Here is a 17,265-nt window from a genome sequence, read left to right as displayed (position 1 = left end):
CCCCGGGCACCACCCTCTTTTCCTTTCCCAGCTTGGCGATCCCGTTGAGCACGACATCAACCCCGAAACCCAGACTAGAGTAAGTGTACCGGAACAACCCATCCTTGACCGGCCCTTCCCCCGCTTGTCCCCCCTGTACATCGTCCAGCGCCGAATCGAGATGAACGTCCTCCGCCGAATGTTTCCCATAAGAAGAAGAACTCGATGCTGGTGCGTAGGGAGTGATAAATCCTTCCCCGGCCGAGGGTGGGAAAGTCGTGATATGTTCGATCGGGATAGGAGGATTGAGCGGGGTGACGTCGTTCCCAGGTTGATTACGTGCCTCCAATACATAGTCCAGCACGTGCGAGGTCGATGTCTACGTTGATAGAAAACCGGACACCATCTCAGCGAGTCTTCAGAGTGATCTGATGTGATCTTCGGACTGACCAGGACGACCAAGGAAGACCCGTCCGGAGCCCATGCGAGCGAGACGTTCTCCCCATACTTGCTCAACGAGCTCGTCGACCGTTCGACTAGTGCGAGCCGTGTCGTCGGCTACGAGCAAATGAACGTAAATCAGCTCGAAGACAGTCGGAGAAGATATCAGAGCACTCCGTCGACCGACCCTGATGCTCCATAACTCGAACGACTTGCGTTTGAGGACGACGAACAGGGTCGACCGTTTATTCGGGACGAGCGTGATCGCCGGGTCGTCCGCAGACCTCGACGTAGCCAAGATCTTGGCCGGTCCAGAGGCAAAGTACATGCTCGTGTGAGTGAGTTACAGTCTATAGCCAGTTCAGTCCGTCTGGTCATGGTTCCCAGGGCTGTGAAAAGAGCAAGAGCCATTCACATGGGGACCTGGACCAGCTGGTACGGACCCCGCTCTTGACTTTGTCAACAAACGACGACGGCGACACGTCAGAAACCTCATCGACAGCTGATAGGTATGGGTTTATTGAAAGCATTGACTATACAACTGTACACTGTAGGTATCTGAAGTGGAATCGTAAAGAGCTTGAGGACATTCACTCTCTGTAGTCTTGTATGTGTCGTATATCGTATATCGTCTCGTATTTGTCGAATGTGAAGTGATTCCAGGGCACGTTCGTATCTACAGGTCAGGGACCTCCACAGCGGCCTGGATGAACAACTAGATCGGGTGTGCCGAGCGGGTAGCACAATCAGTGTCATGATCTAGCCTCTGGTATATCCCATGGTCAAGGCTAGAAAGAACGGCCTTGCCCCCGACTCACCTCGCAATCATCGACAACCTGAGAATGTCCCCCCACCTCACTGATACTTCCACCCGAGTGCTCGTACTCTTGCGAATCACCCTGATGCTGCCCTTTTCCCGCCCCGACGTCCGACCCGCTCCGGATGATCCTCATGGACGCATCATCGCTCGCCGCCCGTTTCCTCTTCTCGCCCGCTCTTGAACTTTCGGCTGCTACTGGTACCTTGCTTTTCATCTTCAACTTCACACTAGGGTCGAGCTCCCTGAAGATGAAGGGAGATTCCTTCCCCTCCTCCTCTCCCCCCATTCCCGGGCCGATCCCCCTCATATTCGCATCCTGCCCTGCGGCAACTTCGACCTCAACCCCTAGCCCGATGGACCCAACAACCCGTCCGACCTCGGCCAACCCATAAATCCTCTGTCCGATCATTTCCATCCGACAGGCTAACTCGAAGACCTGTATATCCAACGGAACCCAGTTTATAGTTTCCTTGCTGTTCGTGCCTATTATCCCGTTGTCACTTGTGCCGCTAGTGAGACCCGTCATCTGGTCGTCATAAAGGTGCGTCGGGATCTGCTTCAAAGGGTTGTGGTCGTGGTTGTATTCCCTGACGATGGCGGCGAGGTGCCAGATACAGGCGGTCGGGAGTCCGAGGATTTTGTGTACGGTCTGCATGTGCGTTGAGGTTTGGGTTCGTGAAGACGGCTAGTATATGATGATGTAGGAAGATATATGGGATATCAGGGACAAGATGATCAAACTCGATCAGTTGATCAGGGTGAAGACTGAGATCCACGAAGTCTCACCTGAAAAGGGAGGCCGACTCCCAATCCGACGTCCAACCCAAACTCTTCCCTGACTAAAGCCATCGACGCCCAAACATGTACCCTGTTGAAATCCCACGCCATCGGTACTCTCAAGACCCTCCACCTCTGGCCCATTTCCAATAGATCTGGGCTGGATAGCAAGTTCGTAGGAGAGGATTCGGCGACCGTCCCAATGTAGCCGAGGAGAAGAAGGACGATCAAGATGTCAGCTGGGGTCTGGGCGAGGACGTCGACGGCTTTCCTGGCGAGCGGGGTGGGTGCGGCCAGGCCGAGCATGGTCTCGGTCGTTCGTGGCTCCTAGGAGTTCCGTTTCGTATGCCGTGCAAGTCAGTTGGACAATGTAAGATGTGTCGATGTATCGCCGAAAAGGAATCGACCGATCTCGCTCGATGTTTCCTCTTTTGAACAAAAAGACAATCGAGCAAGTCCCCCGAAACCTGAAACGCGAGAGCGGAAAGATGATGCGCGTCGCCATAGGACTTGGTGGCAATCGTACCGTGTATCGAGGACATGACGATCTATCGTGGACGACATGATCTCTGAGCCGTTGACCGTGTGCATTCGAGGAGTAATTAGGAGGACAAAGCTAGGTTCCGCTAATTCGGCAGATCGGTTTATTGGGGCGCGCTGCGAGGTCATCGAAACTTCCTGAAGAAGATGTCACTTTAAACAAGTTTCACAACAGCGCCTATGGTAGACATGTGCTTGAAACCAGGGGAGTTAAAGAGCAACTGGAAGCAAGAGAAGGCTGCCTGCTCAGAGCAATTACGAACCTGCTTGCAACCGAGGTGGCAGGGTGGAACAAAAGGATGGCAACTTGTCTAGACCAAGCGTATTGTTGTAGGCTGGTAGACTGAAAGGCCTATATTGCTGCGGTACATATTCATGAATTAACATTGGATACATCGCACACTTCACCCGCGTACAATCGCCTCGTCGGATTCTTCACCTTGATCGCATCAGAAAAGAACTCGGGCATGACTTCTGAATTCGTTCATATACAGATATCTGAGTGGAAGAAAGATGTAAAATTCGTCACCGAGTCAAGGCTCCATTCCCGGTTAACACTGTCACGATTGTTCATGTCAACCTGAAACGGAACAAAGCGAGCTGTACGGTATAGCTTACAATAGTCTGGTTCCTCTGAGTTTTGTGACAGTACCACTAAATTGATCTCATAGAAACTCGACAGGAAGATGAGGAAGCGCGGGTTTCCCCGAAGACGTCCTACAGTACCGGAACTGTGGCTTCACATCTTCATGGCCTCAGCTGGACAGCGGTCAAAGCTGTCGGCAGCGGTCGAAGCTTTCGCCCAGCGACGGCAGACAGGCCGGGTTCGAGATTGGCGATCTACGAGGTAGGGGAAATCGTAATCGGCGGGCGGCATCGTAGGTCTGGCGCGGTCGCTCGAACTTGATCGTCTCGAAGTAGAGCTCCACGCATTGTAGGTTGTTTGGAAAAGGCCCCTCTCAATATTGCCACCGCCCAGACTCGGGACATAGCCGCCGAAGAACATGCGCGACCGTCCCGTAAGCGGATCGCCAGACGCACAACGCCTCAATCAACAACTTGCTGTTGTTAATGGTAACACTAATCAAACCCCTCCGGGCGAACTGGATCTCGCTCTCACTCTCGCTATCGAACGCCTCGCTCAGAATCCACAAGGATCCCGCCCAAACTCGTAACTCAGAGCGTGATCAACTTGAAAGCCACCGCATTCCCGGGTACTCCCTGGGAGCCAAGAAGGTTGTTCTTCGTTGTCCACCACCTGACCTCTCTTTGGTCTTAGTATAGCGCAAATCTCCTTGACCACTCCTGCCACACCTTAGGCAGTCAGAACCGCGCTGCTGCCACTGCGAACCGCAGAGAAATAAGGATATCTCAAGGGTTATAAGTCCATTCGGAAGAAGGGGACCGTCTGAGCTGCACTCGCGGACTGGAGGCGAGTATTGTCAAGCACCATATATGCAATCTCCCGCTTAAGTACTGCGTTGTCCTCGACGGTATATAAGCACTTCGGTGTTGAGCGGTAGACAATGCTGTTAGTCACTCCTCGATATGCAGCCAGCCTATCCCGCAACATTTACGGATGGACTGGACGGAATACTTCGGGACCGCAGCGTGATGTCCGCGAGAACAGCCGTCTGCACAACCGCCGTTCAATGATCATGGAGCCGGTCCTATCGCCACTGACGCTCAACCTGAACCTCTTAACGTGGTCTTGCATGAATGGAGATATTTGTGTATGCGACCCTATGATTCCTCTGCTTGTACATTGATACGGTCTCACGACAATTGCGAAGCGAGTTGTCCCAGTTTCTCGGCCATTTGGGGGTAATTCTACGTGTAGTTTCGAGGTCAGCGCGTGCATTCGATGGCGTTCCGGAGATGATTGGGCTCACCTGCAGGAACGACAATTGCGCTCGGGAAGCGTGTTCGTCTGGCGCGAGCAATAGATACAAAGTTAGTCGCGCCGAATACGGACGATCGACAGCGTCGGGACCCACAAGTGATGGCCGTGGTGAGTTCGACCTCGGTACGTGCCAACTTGGCGCTCTTCTCGAACCAGTCGATGGCCTCTGAGATCTTGCCCTGCTGCAAGCTGAGCTGGGCGAGGGTGGCGATAGCGACGTCGCACTCGGGATCCATCTCGAGCGCCTCTTTACAGAGGTCTTCGGCCTGGGGCATGTCCTGCTTCCACTGGAAGACTCCGAGCGCCTTGTTGACCCAGGGCAGGACGTTCTTGACGCCGTTAGACCTGGAAAAAAATCGGTTTCGCAGTCAGCTTGATGTCGTGTAAAGCACCAAGCATGTTTCGACCCACTTGGATTGCTCTTGCTCGATAGCCAGACCGAACTGGTTGACGGCGTCCTCGAATCGCTGCTGGTCCAATAGGAGCTCTCCGCTGTATTGTCGAGTTGAGATCGGTCAGCCACGAACCACCGATCGCCCTACTACGCCCCGACACTCACTAGTAGTTGAACGGCTCAGACCTCTGAGGGAAGTCTTTGAGGATTTTTCGGAAAGCGACCATGCTCTCCCTGACCTTGCCGACCTTGTACTCGCAGACGGCCTTTTGCACGTGCGAAAAGACGAAATCCTTGTCGAGCTCGATCGACTTGTCGTAATCGGCCGCGGCCTTTTCGTATTCGGACGTGATGAAGTAGACTATCCAGCGCAAAGATAAGACATCAGCCACTTGGGTAAGGGAAGGCATTCCAACGACGATCTGACACACGTTGTCCCCGGTGATAGTAGATATCGGGATCGTTGGCATTGTGTCGGATGGCAGCCTCGAAATCGCCAAACGCTCCGGCGGCATCGCCCATCTCCATATGCACGCTGGCAACCTTGACCAAACTCTGGACATAGTCGGGCTTCAGATCCAAACTCTTCTCAAAGTCGGCCTTGGCCCCGGGCGTATCGCCAACCATGAACCTGGAAAGTCCGTGAAGAACGGGTCAGCGATAAGATGGTGTCAACTCGATGATGGTGAGTCGACAGCCAAGACCCACTTGTATGTTCCCCGCATATTGTAAGCAAACGCCTGTCCGTCGACCCAGTCGGCGCTGACACCCTGCTCGATGGCCTCGTTACAGAGGATGAACGCTCGGGTGTAATCTCCCGCACCTTCGGCCTCGGTGGCGAGCTTGAGCGTGTTGTTACCCGTGTTGACCGAGTCGGACGGGAGGACGGGGGGCGTCAACTTGGGTTCTGTCGTCGACATTGTCGATCGATACGTAAACAAGGTCATATCACGATCAGTCACATGTTCCCTGCTGATCCTTAACGTTCGCACCGCACTCACGAGGCCTGAAAGCGCCGAGGTAACTCGACACGAATGTCGTACTGGGCAACTTGGGTTCCCGGGCCTTCATAATCTCCTCGGCCTTTTTGGTAGAAATCTTTTTCAAGACCCGTTCCACGCTCTCCCCCGCGCTGGCGTTCTGGAAACGTTCCATGATCGTCGTGGCGGTAAAGTCTGGGGGCGGCGAGAGAGTGAGGAGGATAGTAGAGATTGGCAAATCAGTATCGGCCGGGCAGAACGCGGACTACAGTCAAGGCGGACTGACCTCGCAAAGCCTCCTCATCCCGACCCAAATTCTCGAAAGCCGTCGCCCGTCGGTTCAAAGCCTTGACACTGAAATCAATCCCGATATCACCACCTAATCAGCACCTCATTCCACTCGGCAGACAATGAGAAACCCCTCCATAGGCTCTTACTAGGCGGGATCGAGCTTGAGCGCCTTGTCACAGTCATCAAGCACCTGCTCGTATCGAGGAGGCGTCATGTTCTGCCAGCCTGCGGTGTAAAAGCGCACGTGGAGATAGTCAGCCCCATGCATTTTCTCTGATGTCAGAGCTCGGATCGAAATCAAGTTGACGAGCCGGGGGGGACTTACATGCAGCTCGGTTCGAGTAGTATACGGCCTCTTCGACGACGGCGACTTCGAGCGCGTGTGTGTAGCTAAACAAGTCGAACGATGGACACCATCCCAGTCAAGGTTATACAGGGTATCAGTGTCAAATGCAAGCGTGGACTTGTGACAAGAGTATAATAGCTCCAGGACTCACCAAGCCGCAGCGTCGTCATAATGCTTCTGAGCGTAAAGCTTGTTCCCCCTGTTCTTGAGCATCGTCGCAAACTTTTTACGCTCCTAAACACATCGTCGGAATCGCGGTAATGGAATGGAAGTGTCATGTCAGTCCAGGATGAACGAGGACGACACAGAGCCATACGGGCCAGGATGCAGTAAGGCGGACCGTGGGGCTTACCTCGGCGCTGATGCGATAAAGCTCGTTCTTTTCGGGGATACCCTCGAGGTAACTAGGCTTCTCGGCCGGCTCAGAGGAAGAGGATTTGGTCTCTGTCGTCGTCGTGCTAGAGGTCGAGGTCGAAGTCACGCTCTGCTTGTTCCGAGACTCCTCCTCCCGTCTGGCCTCTTGCAAACGTTTGACCTCCTCGGGATCCCTCTCTTCCAACAGAGGACCCTGATCAGATTTTCCCGTCGAACTGGACTTTTTGGACTTGGACTTCTTCTTCTTCTTCGACTTTTGAGAGGTGCGTCCAGGGACGTTCGACCTGGCATCCTCATCCGAACTGCTCTCGCCTACAGTCTTTTCCTTGTTACGCTCGACCAGAGCAGGTGGCTGGTTGGCGTACAGGTAATAACCCATTCCACCGGCCGCGACGACGGCAGCACCGAGGACGAGGTACTTGTTCTCTTCGACCCATCGTTGTGTTCGGCTGACGAGCGAGTTGGAGGGAGCGATGGACGAAGGGGGGAGGCTCGAGGCGGGCATGGGAGCCGGGGGTGCGACGGGGACGAGAGGTGGCGGAGCCATGACGATCGGGTGTGCGGTGTTTTTCGATTAAGAGGCTCCCTTGCTGGGCTGCTTGTGACTATGTAGGTGTGGATAATAAGTGTAGAATGTTAGTATAGAGTAGGTCGTTGTATGCTGTATGAGTGTGCTCAGGTGCGGGGTGACGACTTTTGCTCGCGTTCAGAGGTCGCCGAAGGATCGGGTTCTCACGGGAAAAGCGAGATGGATCGAGGCGAGTGATGTCATGGTCGACGAACGACGAGGTTGACTGTCAATACCATAGCAGGATCAATCGCAGGCTCAAGATCGTTGTAGGTAGCTGGCTGATCGCTTTGATACTCCTCCCACGGAGAAAAAGCGAGACTCTGACGATCGCTCCGTGGCATTTACAGCAAGTCGAACTGTCGACAATCTCGAGATGATGATCACATTGTCTCTATCAGCCTGCATGCTCCGGCAGGCTAGCCTATGTATCCCCGGACCATCAAGGACAGTGCTCAGAGGAATCCATCAGAGCGGTGCACGATGTTCAGGACACAACCGGGTGAGTCTGGACTCGTCGTCTACTCTATAAAAGCGGTCAAGTTGACCTTTGTTGCACTTACGGCGGCTGTAGTGGTCGAAGATCAGGCATAGAAAAGGAGCAGCAGACTCTGCCAAATCGACCCAGTTCTCCAAGATTACCAATGTTAGTCCTCCTTCCTGTTCATCTCTGCTGCCTCATCTCCCGGTTGAGCAGGATCATTTGGCCATAGTTCTCCAAAGCTGATTCTCGTCCTTTTCACCCCCAACCCCTCACTCTTATCACTCAACGCCCGGACCCGGACGTGGGATTCTCTACGGTCCACATCGGAACTATTTCGACTGGGTTCATGATATGGACATTGACACCCGACCGCCAGGAAATCTACCTCTCCCTCCGTCCGCCCGCTTCCCCAGACCCAGCGCTCAACCCGAGATTATCCGCCATCCTGGCCAAGGCGAGGGAAGTCGGGTATCCGAAGAGTAATGTGGATACGGCTATGAACAAGGTGAGGCACCGGTAACCGGCGAAAGTGAATTTTGAGATTGAAAGGTCAGAGCTGAAATTGGAACCCATCAAAATTTCCTTCTTTGGATCTGCACCCGGTTTTGATTGAAAATGGATGCGAATCTGAACGATGTTCAACTCGATTCCCAACCACCTTTCACCTCCCTTGGACGGACATTTCGCCCCTGAACTATAGGCTCTTAATCCGAACGAAGGCGCCGCGCTCCAGAGTATCACTTACGAGGCCGTCGGACCCGGCGGGCAGGTGGGGATGATCATGTACGTATAAGAGTGTTACTCTTGTGAGTCTTCTGCTTTTTGTGCGCCGTTTCTTGCTGCATCACGTCTACGTCATCTGGCATCTGGACTGTAAATTGCACTTGCTCTCGTCGCGACCAGGCTATAGAAGCCCGACGTCACGGTCAAACGAGAAGCTGACACGCTGTACCTGTGAATCTGTGTATTTCTGCCTGGGCGATCAGTGAATGCCTGACGGATAATTCGAACCGATGCGTCTCCCGCGTCAAGGAACAACTGAACAAATACGGGTGAGTTTTTCCCGCCCCTATACCTGCTTCGACGGCACATCAACTGATACATCGTAGCGTATAATGGCATAGAGGCAGGATGTCCCCCACAGCGTTCCTATTCGAACGTAAAGGCGTGATCAAGCTCTCCCTGGATCCGGGCACGGACCGAGAAACGGCTTTCGATACGCTGTTCGAGGTTGCCGTCGAGGCCGGGGCGGAGGACGTCAAGGTGGTCCTTCCTACCGAGGACGTCCACGATCAGGTCGGCGGGTTCGAGGTGAGCTGTTCCTTTTCGTTCTAAGTGAAACGCGAGGGCGATGGCTGACACACGGAAGACGCCATCGGTGACTGACATTACAGGTCATCACCCCGCCTTCCGAAGTATCTACGATCGCCTCTTCCATATCTTCCCCGTTCAAAGTCATCGGTGTCGAAGTCGCCTACCTCGCTAGCACGCCCTTACGTCTGCCCGCAAACGAGGAGGATGGTGCTGCTGACGAGCTCGAGACTGGGGAAGGATTAGGCGATGTGATCAGTGAAGAGGTGGCGGACAAGGTGTTTAGCCTGGTAGAAGGTCTGGAGGATACGGGGGATGTCGTCAAAGTGTGGACGAACGTGGCCGAGGTGTAATACGTCGGTGGCAAAAGAATGATAGATGAAACGTCAGAATCTATACCACGTCTTGTGTATATGCTCGTGTGTCTGTGACAAGTAGAAGCGCAATGAACCTCTCACTTGTCAAGCGCGCGGTCCCCGTCCTGACACGTTGGAGCGAGGAGGGATGTTGATGAGATGGGACTTTTGATGGAAATGACATCGAGTCTCGCCTGATCTTGTTCTCCTTCTTCCAAGCATTTTATCAAATAGTAAGCAGATCTACAGAAGTGTAAAGCTGGCGAACATCGTCTAACTCGGCTTTGTCCCGCAATCGCAGTCGAAAAACAGCCTCTTTCCAAAATGTCTACCGAACAAACCTACATCATGGTCAAGGTAAGCTCGAGATCCGGACGGAGCTCCGTTGAGCTCGAATCAGATGTTCACTTTTCTTTCCTTGCTTCGTGTGCCACAGCCCGACGGTGTCCAGCGAGGACTCGTTGGTGACATCATCTCTCGATTCGAGAAGAGGGGTTACAAGGTGAGCTCCCTCCCGCTGCATTCCATCGAATTCAAAAGTCCCCTGTCGGAGGCTGATAAACAATCCCGGTCCTCTCTCGTGTAATGGCCACAGCTCGTCGGCTTGAAGATGGCCACCCCCGGCAAGGACCACCTCGAGAAGCACTACGCCGACCTCTCGTCCAAGGCCTTCTTCCCCGGTCTCATCAGCTACATGAACTCGGGCCCCGTCGTCGGTATGGTCTGGGAGGGACGTGACGCCGTCAAGTGAGTCGCACGCTATCGAGCTCTCCTACCCAATATTTCCCCGTTGATCTTCCTTTGCGTCGATCTTTTCTATAGGACCGGCCGAGTCATGCTCGGTGCCACCGACCCCCTCAAGTCGGACCCCGGTTCGATCCGAGGCGCCTACGCCTTGGAGGTCGGTAGGAACGTCTGCCACGGTTCCGACACTGTCGAGAACGCTCAAAAGGAGATCAAGCTCTGGTTCCCCGAGGGTCTCAACTCGTGGACCTCGGCCGCCTACAACTGGGTCTACGAGAAGTAGACGTGCGTTCCGTTCAGGAAAACACGGGTTACACAGTTGTTTGGTAGCGTAGCTTTGTGTTGTTGATGATGTTGTCACTTCGACCTTGAAGAGGCTATGCGTTGATGACATGGTTGCTACTCTCTGCTCTACCTGGTTACTGCGACTGTTAGCTCTTACTGCTACACGTCATCTTCGATATCGCTGTCCATCAGCTCTGCCAATTCCCTCTCCTCTTCCGCCGTCATCACACTCTCTTTCTTCTCGACGACTTCTTCCCGTGGGATCGGAGGTGGATTGAGGACATCTGCCAGGCGTTCCATAACAGAATTATGATCAGCTCTGCTCTACCCGCTACTGAAACTGCGCATCTCGAGAATCGGAAGCTCACCTTGCATACTCCACCTCCTCAACGTCTCATCCAGACTAGCGCTGACCACCCAAGCTTCCTTCTTACCCCCCTCGACCTCTTTCACCCAGACGTCCAGGTCAATCACGTCGGCCCAGTGTCCCTTTATCCGGGAGACCTCCTTCGCCCGACCTTCTCCGGCGGTATGAGTGTGGCTAGACCGACTAGCGGATTCCAAGGTAGAGGAGAGGTCGTACACCCTGATATCTTGGTCAGCGGCGCCGCAGAGGAGGAGATGTGAGGGGTGGAATGTCGAAGGTAAGAGCAATAACGACCGGACGGGAGTTGTCTCTGGGTAAAGAGGGTTGGGGATGGATAATGCCGGCCTGACGGTCGCTTCCTTCCCGGTTTGGTCCTGGTTCTGGTCGAGCGGATGGTAGAGGACTTGAGAATCCATGGAACAGGAGATGAGACCTTGATCCCCGTCCATGATGAGCCGAGTAATGCTGGTATGATGTCCAGGGAGATCGGGACCTTGTGTGACTTGAACTTTGTTGGCATCGGCGTTGGAAGAGCCGGTAGCTCGTCGGAACAGCCAGGTCCTGATCACGCCCATAGAATCCCCAGCGTACACCGTCGCACGTCCCTCGGCATCGATATGCGACAAGGCAAACGAATCCACGGGTCTGGTATGCGATTTGAGCTGGTCCAACCGGGTCAGAGGGAGGTTCGGGGAAGCGTCGGAACTCAGGGAGGAGAGCGACCAGATGGCGATCGTCTTGTCGGACGAGCCGGAGAGGAGTATGTCGAGTTGAGGAATGACGAGGAGGGATTTGACGAAATCCGTATGTGCGGGGGTAGAGCTGAGCATCTCGCCGCTCTACGGATGGATAATGCAGGTCAGACATCCTATCAGTCCTCGAGCAAATGTGACATACAGGGAGAGAGATGGACCGACCTCGACGTCCCAAACTTTGATCGTCTTGTCCCATGATCCTGTCACCATGAGGTCCCGTTTACTCGTGCCCGTCGTCACCTGGTAAAAGTCCAACGAGGTGCATGGTCCCTGATGACCTTTATAGACCCGTTTCGTCTTGCCTGTCTGAGCGTAACGGTTCCGTACATCATCAGCTCCCAGAACGCCGTTCTTCTGACCGAACCCCTCGACCCGTTGTAAACCCACATGAAGACAGACCCGCCGTACGACCCATCCGCTCTCTGCGACCCACGCATCCTGCCCTCGTACCCTCAACTTGATTGCCCTGCTCGCCAGTTGGATGGGCGACCCGATCGTCTTGGTCAACACGGCCTTGCGGGATTGTGCTTCCTTTTGAGCTAGCTGTGCGTCCGTTTGGAACAGCTTGGATTCGTCCGACGTGTTCATGATGAGCGAAAGGAGGTAATTTGTTCTCTTCAGATTGATCTCAGAGCATAGACAGAGGTTAGCGGTAAATTTGTGATATAGAGTATGGTTGGAAGGAATAATATGCGCAGTTAAATGTACTTGGCTGGTTCGAGGGCTCGAGGCTCCGGCTGGAAGCGCGACCAAGTTGTCGATCATCTATCTACACGTTCTGCACTTACCTACCTTACTATCCTACTATACGACAGACCCCGTGTTTAAACACATACTCTCTTGGAATCTAGAAGCTAGAAGATGTCCTCCTCCACTTCACCTTTTCTCGACCCGAACCGCCTGCTATCAGTACAGAGCCACGTCGTGTCCGGCTACGTCGGTGAGTCATTCGAGCCGAGGTTCCATTTCCTCTATCTGAGCTGACAACCTTGAAACATATCGTAGGCAACCGAGCAGCGACCTTTCCGCTACAACTGTTAGGATACGATGTGGACGTAGTAAATACCGTCCAGTTCAGTAATCACACCGGCGAGTCCCTGCGCCAGAGACATACAAATGCGAAATTCTAAGCTGATCTTACGAATCGTGATGTTCACGCTTTGGCCTGGATAGGTTATGGACATACGAACGGACACAAGACGACCCCGGAACAACTGGATGCCGTCTTCAAGGGTTTGGAGACGAACGGTCTGTGTAGATGGTCCAGGTGTCTGACCGGTACGTCCAGAACCTGTAGCTCGGACATGGTATGGCACCCACATCCGAGTTTCCGTCACGAAAATTCGGTATTCAAAAACGCAGGCCGAGCTGATACTCTCCTTCTGCTCTACCTGGGGCTGGCGTTATAAATATAGGTTATATTCCCGGCGCACCTGCCTTGCAAGCCGTCGGAAGGGAGATTGAAAAGCTCAAACGGAGAGCCGAGGCGCAGGGGGAAGACCTCCTGTACCTGCTAGATCGTGAGTCTCGTCCCTCTCAATACCTCGAACGATTTGGGACGACTCCATAATCGTTCGGTATAAGTATAATATAGTATGGCATAGAAGCTGAGTTATATAATTTTTCTCTCTGTGATTTTGGAATTTTTCCTTTGTAGCGGTCATGGGGGATATAGGAAAAGGTCTCTACGTCGCCGCAGACGTCGTCCCGATCTACCGCCAGTTGTTGAGCTTGGCGAGTATCATCACTCCGAACCAATTCGAGACCGAGTGAGTCCGGGCTCTTTCCCCTTACATCAATTACTCTGGCTTTACCCCCCGACTGACAATCACATAATATCTACCATATCTGCGCCCCGTGTATTGTTTGACGACCACCTTTTCCACGGCCAATCCTGTTTGCTTTGAACAAGACTATTATCGGAGACCAAGATAACCTCCCCCCGTACCCTCCTCCAAGCGCTCCAAACGCTCCATTCCCCGCCCTACAACGTCGAGCACGTGGTCATCTCCTCCATCCCTCTTCCCGTTAGCTTGGTCCAGAAGCTGGGGTTAGATTTAACTTCATCTTCATCGGCAGCGCCGGGGAGGTATACTTCGTTGCTCTCCCAAGCTCGCAGCTCTAGTTATAGCCAGGCAGAAGAAGGGAAGGAGGCGAAAGAGACCGAGGATGAGGATGAGGTCTTGGTCTGTTTCGCCTCGACTCGCCCTAAACAGGGACAATCTCCAGAAGAAGGAGACATCAACACGGGCGCGATGCCAGAGACGTACGGGTACGCCTTGCCGACTATCCGAGGGTATTATTCCGGAGTAGGGGATCTTTTCTCGGCGCTCGTCTTGGGGCATTATAAGGACCGGCGATCGCGTTCGCAATTGCAAGACGCTGCAAAAGAGGAAAAAGAGGAAAAAGAGGAGAAAGAGGAAACAGAGGAGAAAGAGGGGGGGAGTGGAAGGACACTGGAAAGAGCCGTCTCGCTAGCGCTCTTGGGGGTACAGATCGTCTTGCTCAAGACGCACTCGTCGACGCTGCCTCTCAACAATGACAGTAATAAGAACGTGGAGGATTTGGATTGTATTCCTTCGGACGACGAGCTCGACAAGGAGGACAAGAAAGAGGACAGCAAAGAGGACGCTGACGACGTGGAACCCCTGAAAAGACCGGCGAGACGGGCGAGGAGGATGCGGGTACGCGAATTGAGGGTCGTACAAGAACGACGGGCGTTGATGGATCTGGCTGACGATGAGAACGAGGATGGGGATGGGGGATGGAAGGGAAAGAGGTTGGATTGGGATGCGTTAATACGAGAAGAAGAAGAAGTGTGGAGATGAAGTTGATTCAGGAGCGATGGCGGGGCGGCACAGCCTGTTCTCGAGCACAGTCGACGACAACGACGCTCGAGATCTAACAGTAAAAGCAATGAATGGTTGATTACATATAGATGCGGGTGTGTTAGAGCGGAATATATATACCCAGGATCGTTGTAGATGGTCGTCGTCATGTTGTTGGCAAAGTCGCCACTCGCCATCGTCCCACCCTTGTTGGAGGAGAGGAGGTGAGGTGATGCTCCCGGATCCGGTGCGGCGCGAGATTGTTTTGGTCCCCTCAGCGCCTCAGCAGCAGCAGCTGATCGAGTGAACACGCCCACATCATCGTCGTTCATCTCTCGACATTCAACTCTGCTCTGATTCACATAGTAGCCATCTCACAAACAACTCGCTCGCCTCTGCCTCATACTTGATCATATACATCGCCCCGAGACCCGAAGTCGAATCGCACCAAACTCTGAACACGAAGCGGGGGAGGACGTCGCCTTCGCTGTGTCTAGTCTATTTCCGAGGAGGGGAACACCTACCAGAACTACTTCCTTTCATACCGACGACCTCCATCTCTATACCTCGCTGTGTACTGCCACACTTCGGACGTCGAATCGTTATATCAAGCATCCGAGCCGGACCCGGACGGACCAGATCAAAGAGGTGAGTGAAGGTGACCACAGATCAATTCGCTGCGAGGAGCGTATCAGCTGATAGCGGAAACGTGTTTATCGAATCCGAACCGTCCATTCAGATCTTTGAGCCATCGCCACCATCACCATCGCCACACATACATAAAGCCCTCAGCCCCATACAGATACAAACACAAACACGAACACGAACACATAAGCGAACACGTACAACCATGTCCGAGATGATCGGTGGTTCTTCCTCCAGCTACCTCTCCACCCCGGGTAACACGACCACCCGCAGTCGCTCCATCTCCCAACCTCAACAACACCGGCCTTATCAACAATCACAATCTTCAATGCAGTATTCCCCGTCGGGGTCTCCCTCGCATCTGCATTCATCCCCCATGATGAACTTTAACAACCTCTCCACTTCGCCCGGTTCAGGTTCTCCGGCGAGATCCAATATGCACCAGAGGAGCTTGTCCAGGTCACTGTCGAACAATGCGATCCAGAAGGTAGCGTCTTCCGGTCTGGGTCTCGCTTTCGACAACCACGCTCCTTCGGGGTACAACCACAACAATATGGACGGCTTGCCTTCACACTCGCACTCAGGAGGATCTTCAATGGGAATGATGGGCAACCTCGGAGCTTCCCCGATGTCTCTGGGGATGTCCCTGGGAGAAGGAGCCAACAAGAATAAGGGTCGAGGGAGATCGTCGAGCTTGGTCACGGTGACCGAGGTCGGAGGGGATGATGGGGATCAGGTCGTCGATCGGCTCGGGGTGGGGGTTAACGAGAATGCCAATTGGGTTAATGCGCCCGGTGAGTCCTCTCGACTTTGTTCCCTCACACGGATTTGAGGTCGCTCTTTCTCTTTCTCTCCGGGCGGGGAAAACTGATCATGATCATGATCATGATCTTTGTGTGATGTGTGATACGAGCAGGAGCATGGCTCATCCACCCGGTCATCATCCTCCTCGGCAAGGTCCTCGTCGACGCGATACCCAACATGACGGCGAGTTACAGTTGGACGATCGTCAACCTCGGATACGTCATGGTGAGTCCAGGGGGTTTGCGCCGGAATGTAGGAGCGTCAGGGAGTCGGGGAGTCGAGAGGAGGCAGAGAGCTGATGCCGGCCTCGTTGACACTATTCTGTACGGCAGGCTTCGTACACGATGTTCCACTCGGTCACCGGGGTCCCCTTTGAGTCGTCGTGAGTGATCAGTTTCCGCTACACATCAGAACGAACACGCTTCTGATCGCATCGACTCGGTACAACCACTCGTTCGCGATCTCGAAACCTCGAAACCTCGACGCTCTCAGGCAACCTTCTGGAGGCGCCTACGACGATCTGACTCTGTGGGAACAGATCGATGCCGGAGCTCAGTATACGCCAGCCAAGAAGTGGTTGACGAGCGTGCCCATCCTCTTGTCAGTACAATGTTTCCCCCGCGTTCTTATCTTGCAACCCACACCGTACGGGACGCTAAATATAAGATCGACACGGGGCCCGGTCGTTTTGGCAGGTTCTTGATCTCGACTCATTACGTCAAGTACGACCCGAGGTTGTTCTTTATCAACTTTGCAGCTTGCGTCTTTGTCCTCTTTCCTAAACTACCCGCTGTGAGTCCCCCGCTCATATCTCGCTCGGTCCTGCATTCCGCATGTCTGTCGGGCTGACGATTTCCGGAATTCGGGTCTATCGACCTCGCCGACAGCTCCACCGACTGAGATTCCACTTTACACCGCTCGAGAACAAACCGGTCGCTTCCAACGGGGTCACACCGAACCCTAGTCGACCGGGAAGCCCTCATCCGCCCGGGTTGCGCATGTCTACGCTCGACCCGATCATGGAATCGAGAAAGGCCTGAGAGTCCGAGTGAAGCAAGCGGTTTCGGAGCCAGAAGCTGAAGCGTCGAGAGAGAGAGGGGAAGACCGAGAGTATGGTCGGCCGGGTACGAGCGAGCAGAGATGCAAGTCAGGGGAGAAGGACCGGGTCTGTCCTTGCAGCATGTATTCGATAGGACTGACGAGAAGATGACTTCGGAGAGATGATCATTCTACGTAGATTCACACGCAAGGTGGTCGACGGCCCTTCAGCTA

At 53.8% G+C, this 17,265-nt stretch overlaps 7 protein-coding genes across 7 annotated transcripts; 4 read left to right on the top strand and 3 right to left on the bottom strand.

The window, feature by feature from the left end:
* Positions 1–934: 934 nt before the first annotated feature.
* HD553DRAFT_337684 (uncharacterized protein) lies at positions 935–2,323 on the bottom strand (the record flags this gene model as incomplete). The annotated part of the gene is made up of 3 exons (XM_046182301.1): positions 935–1,135; positions 1,239–1,925; positions 2,027–2,323. The coding sequence occupies 3 exons, from the start codon at positions 2,321–2,323 to the stop codon at positions 1,097–1,099; spliced, it is 1,023 nt and encodes a 340-aa protein (XP_046032923.1). The 3' UTR covers positions 935–1,096.
* A 1,940-nt stretch (positions 2,324–4,263) lies between these two features.
* Positions 4,264–7,473, bottom strand: HD553DRAFT_353162 (mitochondrial import receptor subunit tom40). The gene is made up of 13 exons (XM_046183750.1): positions 6,824–7,473; positions 6,623–6,705; positions 6,451–6,515; positions 6,272–6,350; positions 6,121–6,188; positions 5,856–6,029; positions 5,563–5,761; positions 5,286–5,485; positions 5,020–5,215; positions 4,872–4,952; positions 4,555–4,805; positions 4,450–4,487; positions 4,264–4,387 (listed from the first exon to the last, which is right to left on the bottom strand). The coding sequence occupies exons 1-13, from the start codon at positions 7,391–7,393 to the stop codon at positions 4,334–4,336; spliced, it is 2,058 nt and encodes a 685-aa protein (XP_046032922.1). The 5' UTR covers positions 7,394–7,473; the 3' UTR covers positions 4,264–4,333.
* Positions 7,474–7,506: 33 nt separating this feature from the next.
* On the top strand, positions 7,507–9,671 carry HD553DRAFT_320012 (putative mitochondrion protein). Its single transcript, XM_046181090.1, has 8 exons — positions 7,507–7,683; positions 7,765–7,916; positions 7,989–8,060; positions 8,275–8,403; positions 8,599–8,681; positions 8,885–8,950; positions 9,023–9,209; positions 9,293–9,671. Exons 2-8 carry the CDS (start codon positions 7,791–7,793, stop codon positions 9,560–9,562), a joined length of 933 nt encoding a protein of 310 aa, XP_046032921.1. The 5' UTR covers positions 7,507–7,683; positions 7,765–7,790; the 3' UTR covers positions 9,563–9,671.
* A 110-nt stretch (positions 9,672–9,781) lies between these two features.
* On the top strand, positions 9,782–10,720 carry HD553DRAFT_319996 (nucleoside diphosphate kinase). Its single transcript, XM_046181089.1, has 5 exons — positions 9,782–9,798; positions 9,867–9,922; positions 10,002–10,067; positions 10,161–10,312; positions 10,388–10,720. Exons 2-5 carry the CDS (start codon positions 9,890–9,892, stop codon positions 10,590–10,592), a joined length of 456 nt encoding a protein of 151 aa, XP_046032920.1. The 5' UTR covers positions 9,782–9,798; positions 9,867–9,889; the 3' UTR covers positions 10,593–10,720.
* HD553DRAFT_301585 (WD40 repeat-like protein) lies at positions 10,721–12,421 on the bottom strand. Its single transcript, XM_046178666.1, has 4 exons — positions 12,104–12,421; positions 11,879–12,022; positions 10,963–11,800; positions 10,721–10,878 (listed from the first exon to the last, which is right to left on the bottom strand). The coding sequence occupies exons 1-4, from the start codon at positions 12,302–12,304 to the stop codon at positions 10,754–10,756; spliced, it is 1,308 nt and encodes a 435-aa protein (XP_046032919.1). The 5' UTR covers positions 12,305–12,421; the 3' UTR covers positions 10,721–10,753.
* Positions 12,422–12,503: 82 nt separating this feature from the next.
* HD553DRAFT_353158 (putative bud site selection-related protein) lies at positions 12,504–14,762 on the top strand. The gene is made up of 6 exons (XM_046183749.1): positions 12,504–12,656; positions 12,722–12,805; positions 12,890–12,994; positions 13,132–13,236; positions 13,374–13,485; positions 13,629–14,762. Exons 1-6 carry the CDS (start codon positions 12,578–12,580, stop codon positions 14,542–14,544), a joined length of 1,401 nt encoding a protein of 466 aa, XP_046032918.1. The 5' UTR covers positions 12,504–12,577; the 3' UTR covers positions 14,545–14,762.
* A 1,031-nt stretch (positions 14,763–15,793) lies between these two features.
* On the top strand, positions 15,794–17,033 carry HD553DRAFT_332770 (ORMDL family-domain-containing protein; the record flags this gene model as incomplete). Its single annotated transcript, XM_046182073.1, has 6 exons — positions 15,794–15,983; positions 16,106–16,218; positions 16,326–16,375; positions 16,486–16,593; positions 16,689–16,785; positions 16,881–17,033. The coding sequence occupies 6 exons, from the start codon at positions 15,794–15,796 to the stop codon at positions 17,031–17,033; spliced, it is 711 nt and encodes a 236-aa protein (XP_046032917.1).
* Positions 17,034–17,265: the final 232 nt, after the last annotated feature.

Source organism: Filobasidium floriforme (assembly GCF_021052385.1).
Source record: "Filobasidium floriforme strain CBS 6241 chromosome Unknown HD553scaffold_28, whole genome shotgun sequence".
NCBI classification, from domain to species: domain Eukaryota; kingdom Fungi; phylum Basidiomycota; class Tremellomycetes; order Filobasidiales; family Filobasidiaceae; genus Filobasidium; species Filobasidium floriforme.
Note: the sequence above shows the minus strand (reverse complement) of the source record. Positions and strands in the feature narration are given on the sequence as shown.

Bases quoted from the DNA above. Each gene is read 5' to 3' on its own strand.
- HD553DRAFT_319996 (XM_046181089.1), top strand. From the start codon at position 9,890: ATGTCTACCGAACAAACCTACATCATGGTCAAG. The intron at 9,923-10,001 runs GTAAGCTCGAGA...CGTGTGCCACAG, and splicing joins AAACCTACATCATGGTCAAG to CCCGACGGTGTCCAGCGAGG. The intron at 10,068-10,160 runs GTGAGCTCCCTC...TAATGGCCACAG, and splicing joins TCGAGAAGAGGGGTTACAAG to CTCGTCGGCTTGAAGATGGC.
- HD553DRAFT_353158 (XM_046183749.1), top strand. From the start codon at position 12,578: ATGTCCTCCTCCACTTCACCTTTTCTCGACCCGAACCGCCTGCTATCA. The intron at 12,806-12,889 runs GCGAGTCCCTGC...TGGCCTGGATAG, and splicing joins CCAGTTCAGTAATCACACCG to GTTATGGACATACGAACGGA. The intron at 13,486-13,628 runs GTGAGTCCGGGC...GCTTTGAACAAG, and splicing joins CCGAACCAATTCGAGACCGA to ACTATTATCGGAGACCAAGA.
- HD553DRAFT_353162 (XM_046183750.1), bottom strand. From the start codon at position 7,393: ATGGCTCCGCCACCTCTCGTCCCCGTCGCACCCCCGGCTCCCATGCCC. The intron at 5,762-5,855 runs GTGAGTGCGGTG...TGTCGACGACAG, and splicing joins CCTCGGCGCTTTCAGGCCTC to AACCCAAGTTGACGCCCCCC. The intron at 5,216-5,285 runs GTGTGTCAGATC...TGCGCTGGATAG, and splicing joins CTACTATCACCGGGGACAAC to TCTACTTCATCACGTCCGAA.
- HD553DRAFT_320012 (XM_046181090.1), top strand. From the start codon at position 7,791: ATGATGATCACATTGTCTCTATCAGCCTGCATGCTCCGGCAGGCTAGC. The intron at 8,061-8,274 runs GTTAGTCCTCCT...CCCGACCGCCAG, and splicing joins AGTTCTCCAAGATTACCAAT to GAAATCTACCTCTCCCTCCG. The intron at 8,951-9,022 runs GTGAGTTTTTCC...ATAATGGCATAG, and splicing joins GAACAACTGAACAAATACGG to AGGCAGGATGTCCCCCACAG.
- HD553DRAFT_301585 (XM_046178666.1), bottom strand. From the start codon at position 12,304: ATGAACACGTCGGACGAATCCAAGCTGTTCCAAACGGACGCACAGCTA. The intron at 12,023-12,103 runs GTGGGTTTACAA...CGTTACGCTCAG, and splicing joins TACGGCGGGTCTGTCTTCAT to ACAGGCAAGACGAAACGGGT. The intron at 10,879-10,962 runs GTGAGCTTCCGA...AACGCCTGGCAG, and splicing joins GAGGAGGTGGAGTATGCAAG to ATGTCCTCAATCCACCTCCG.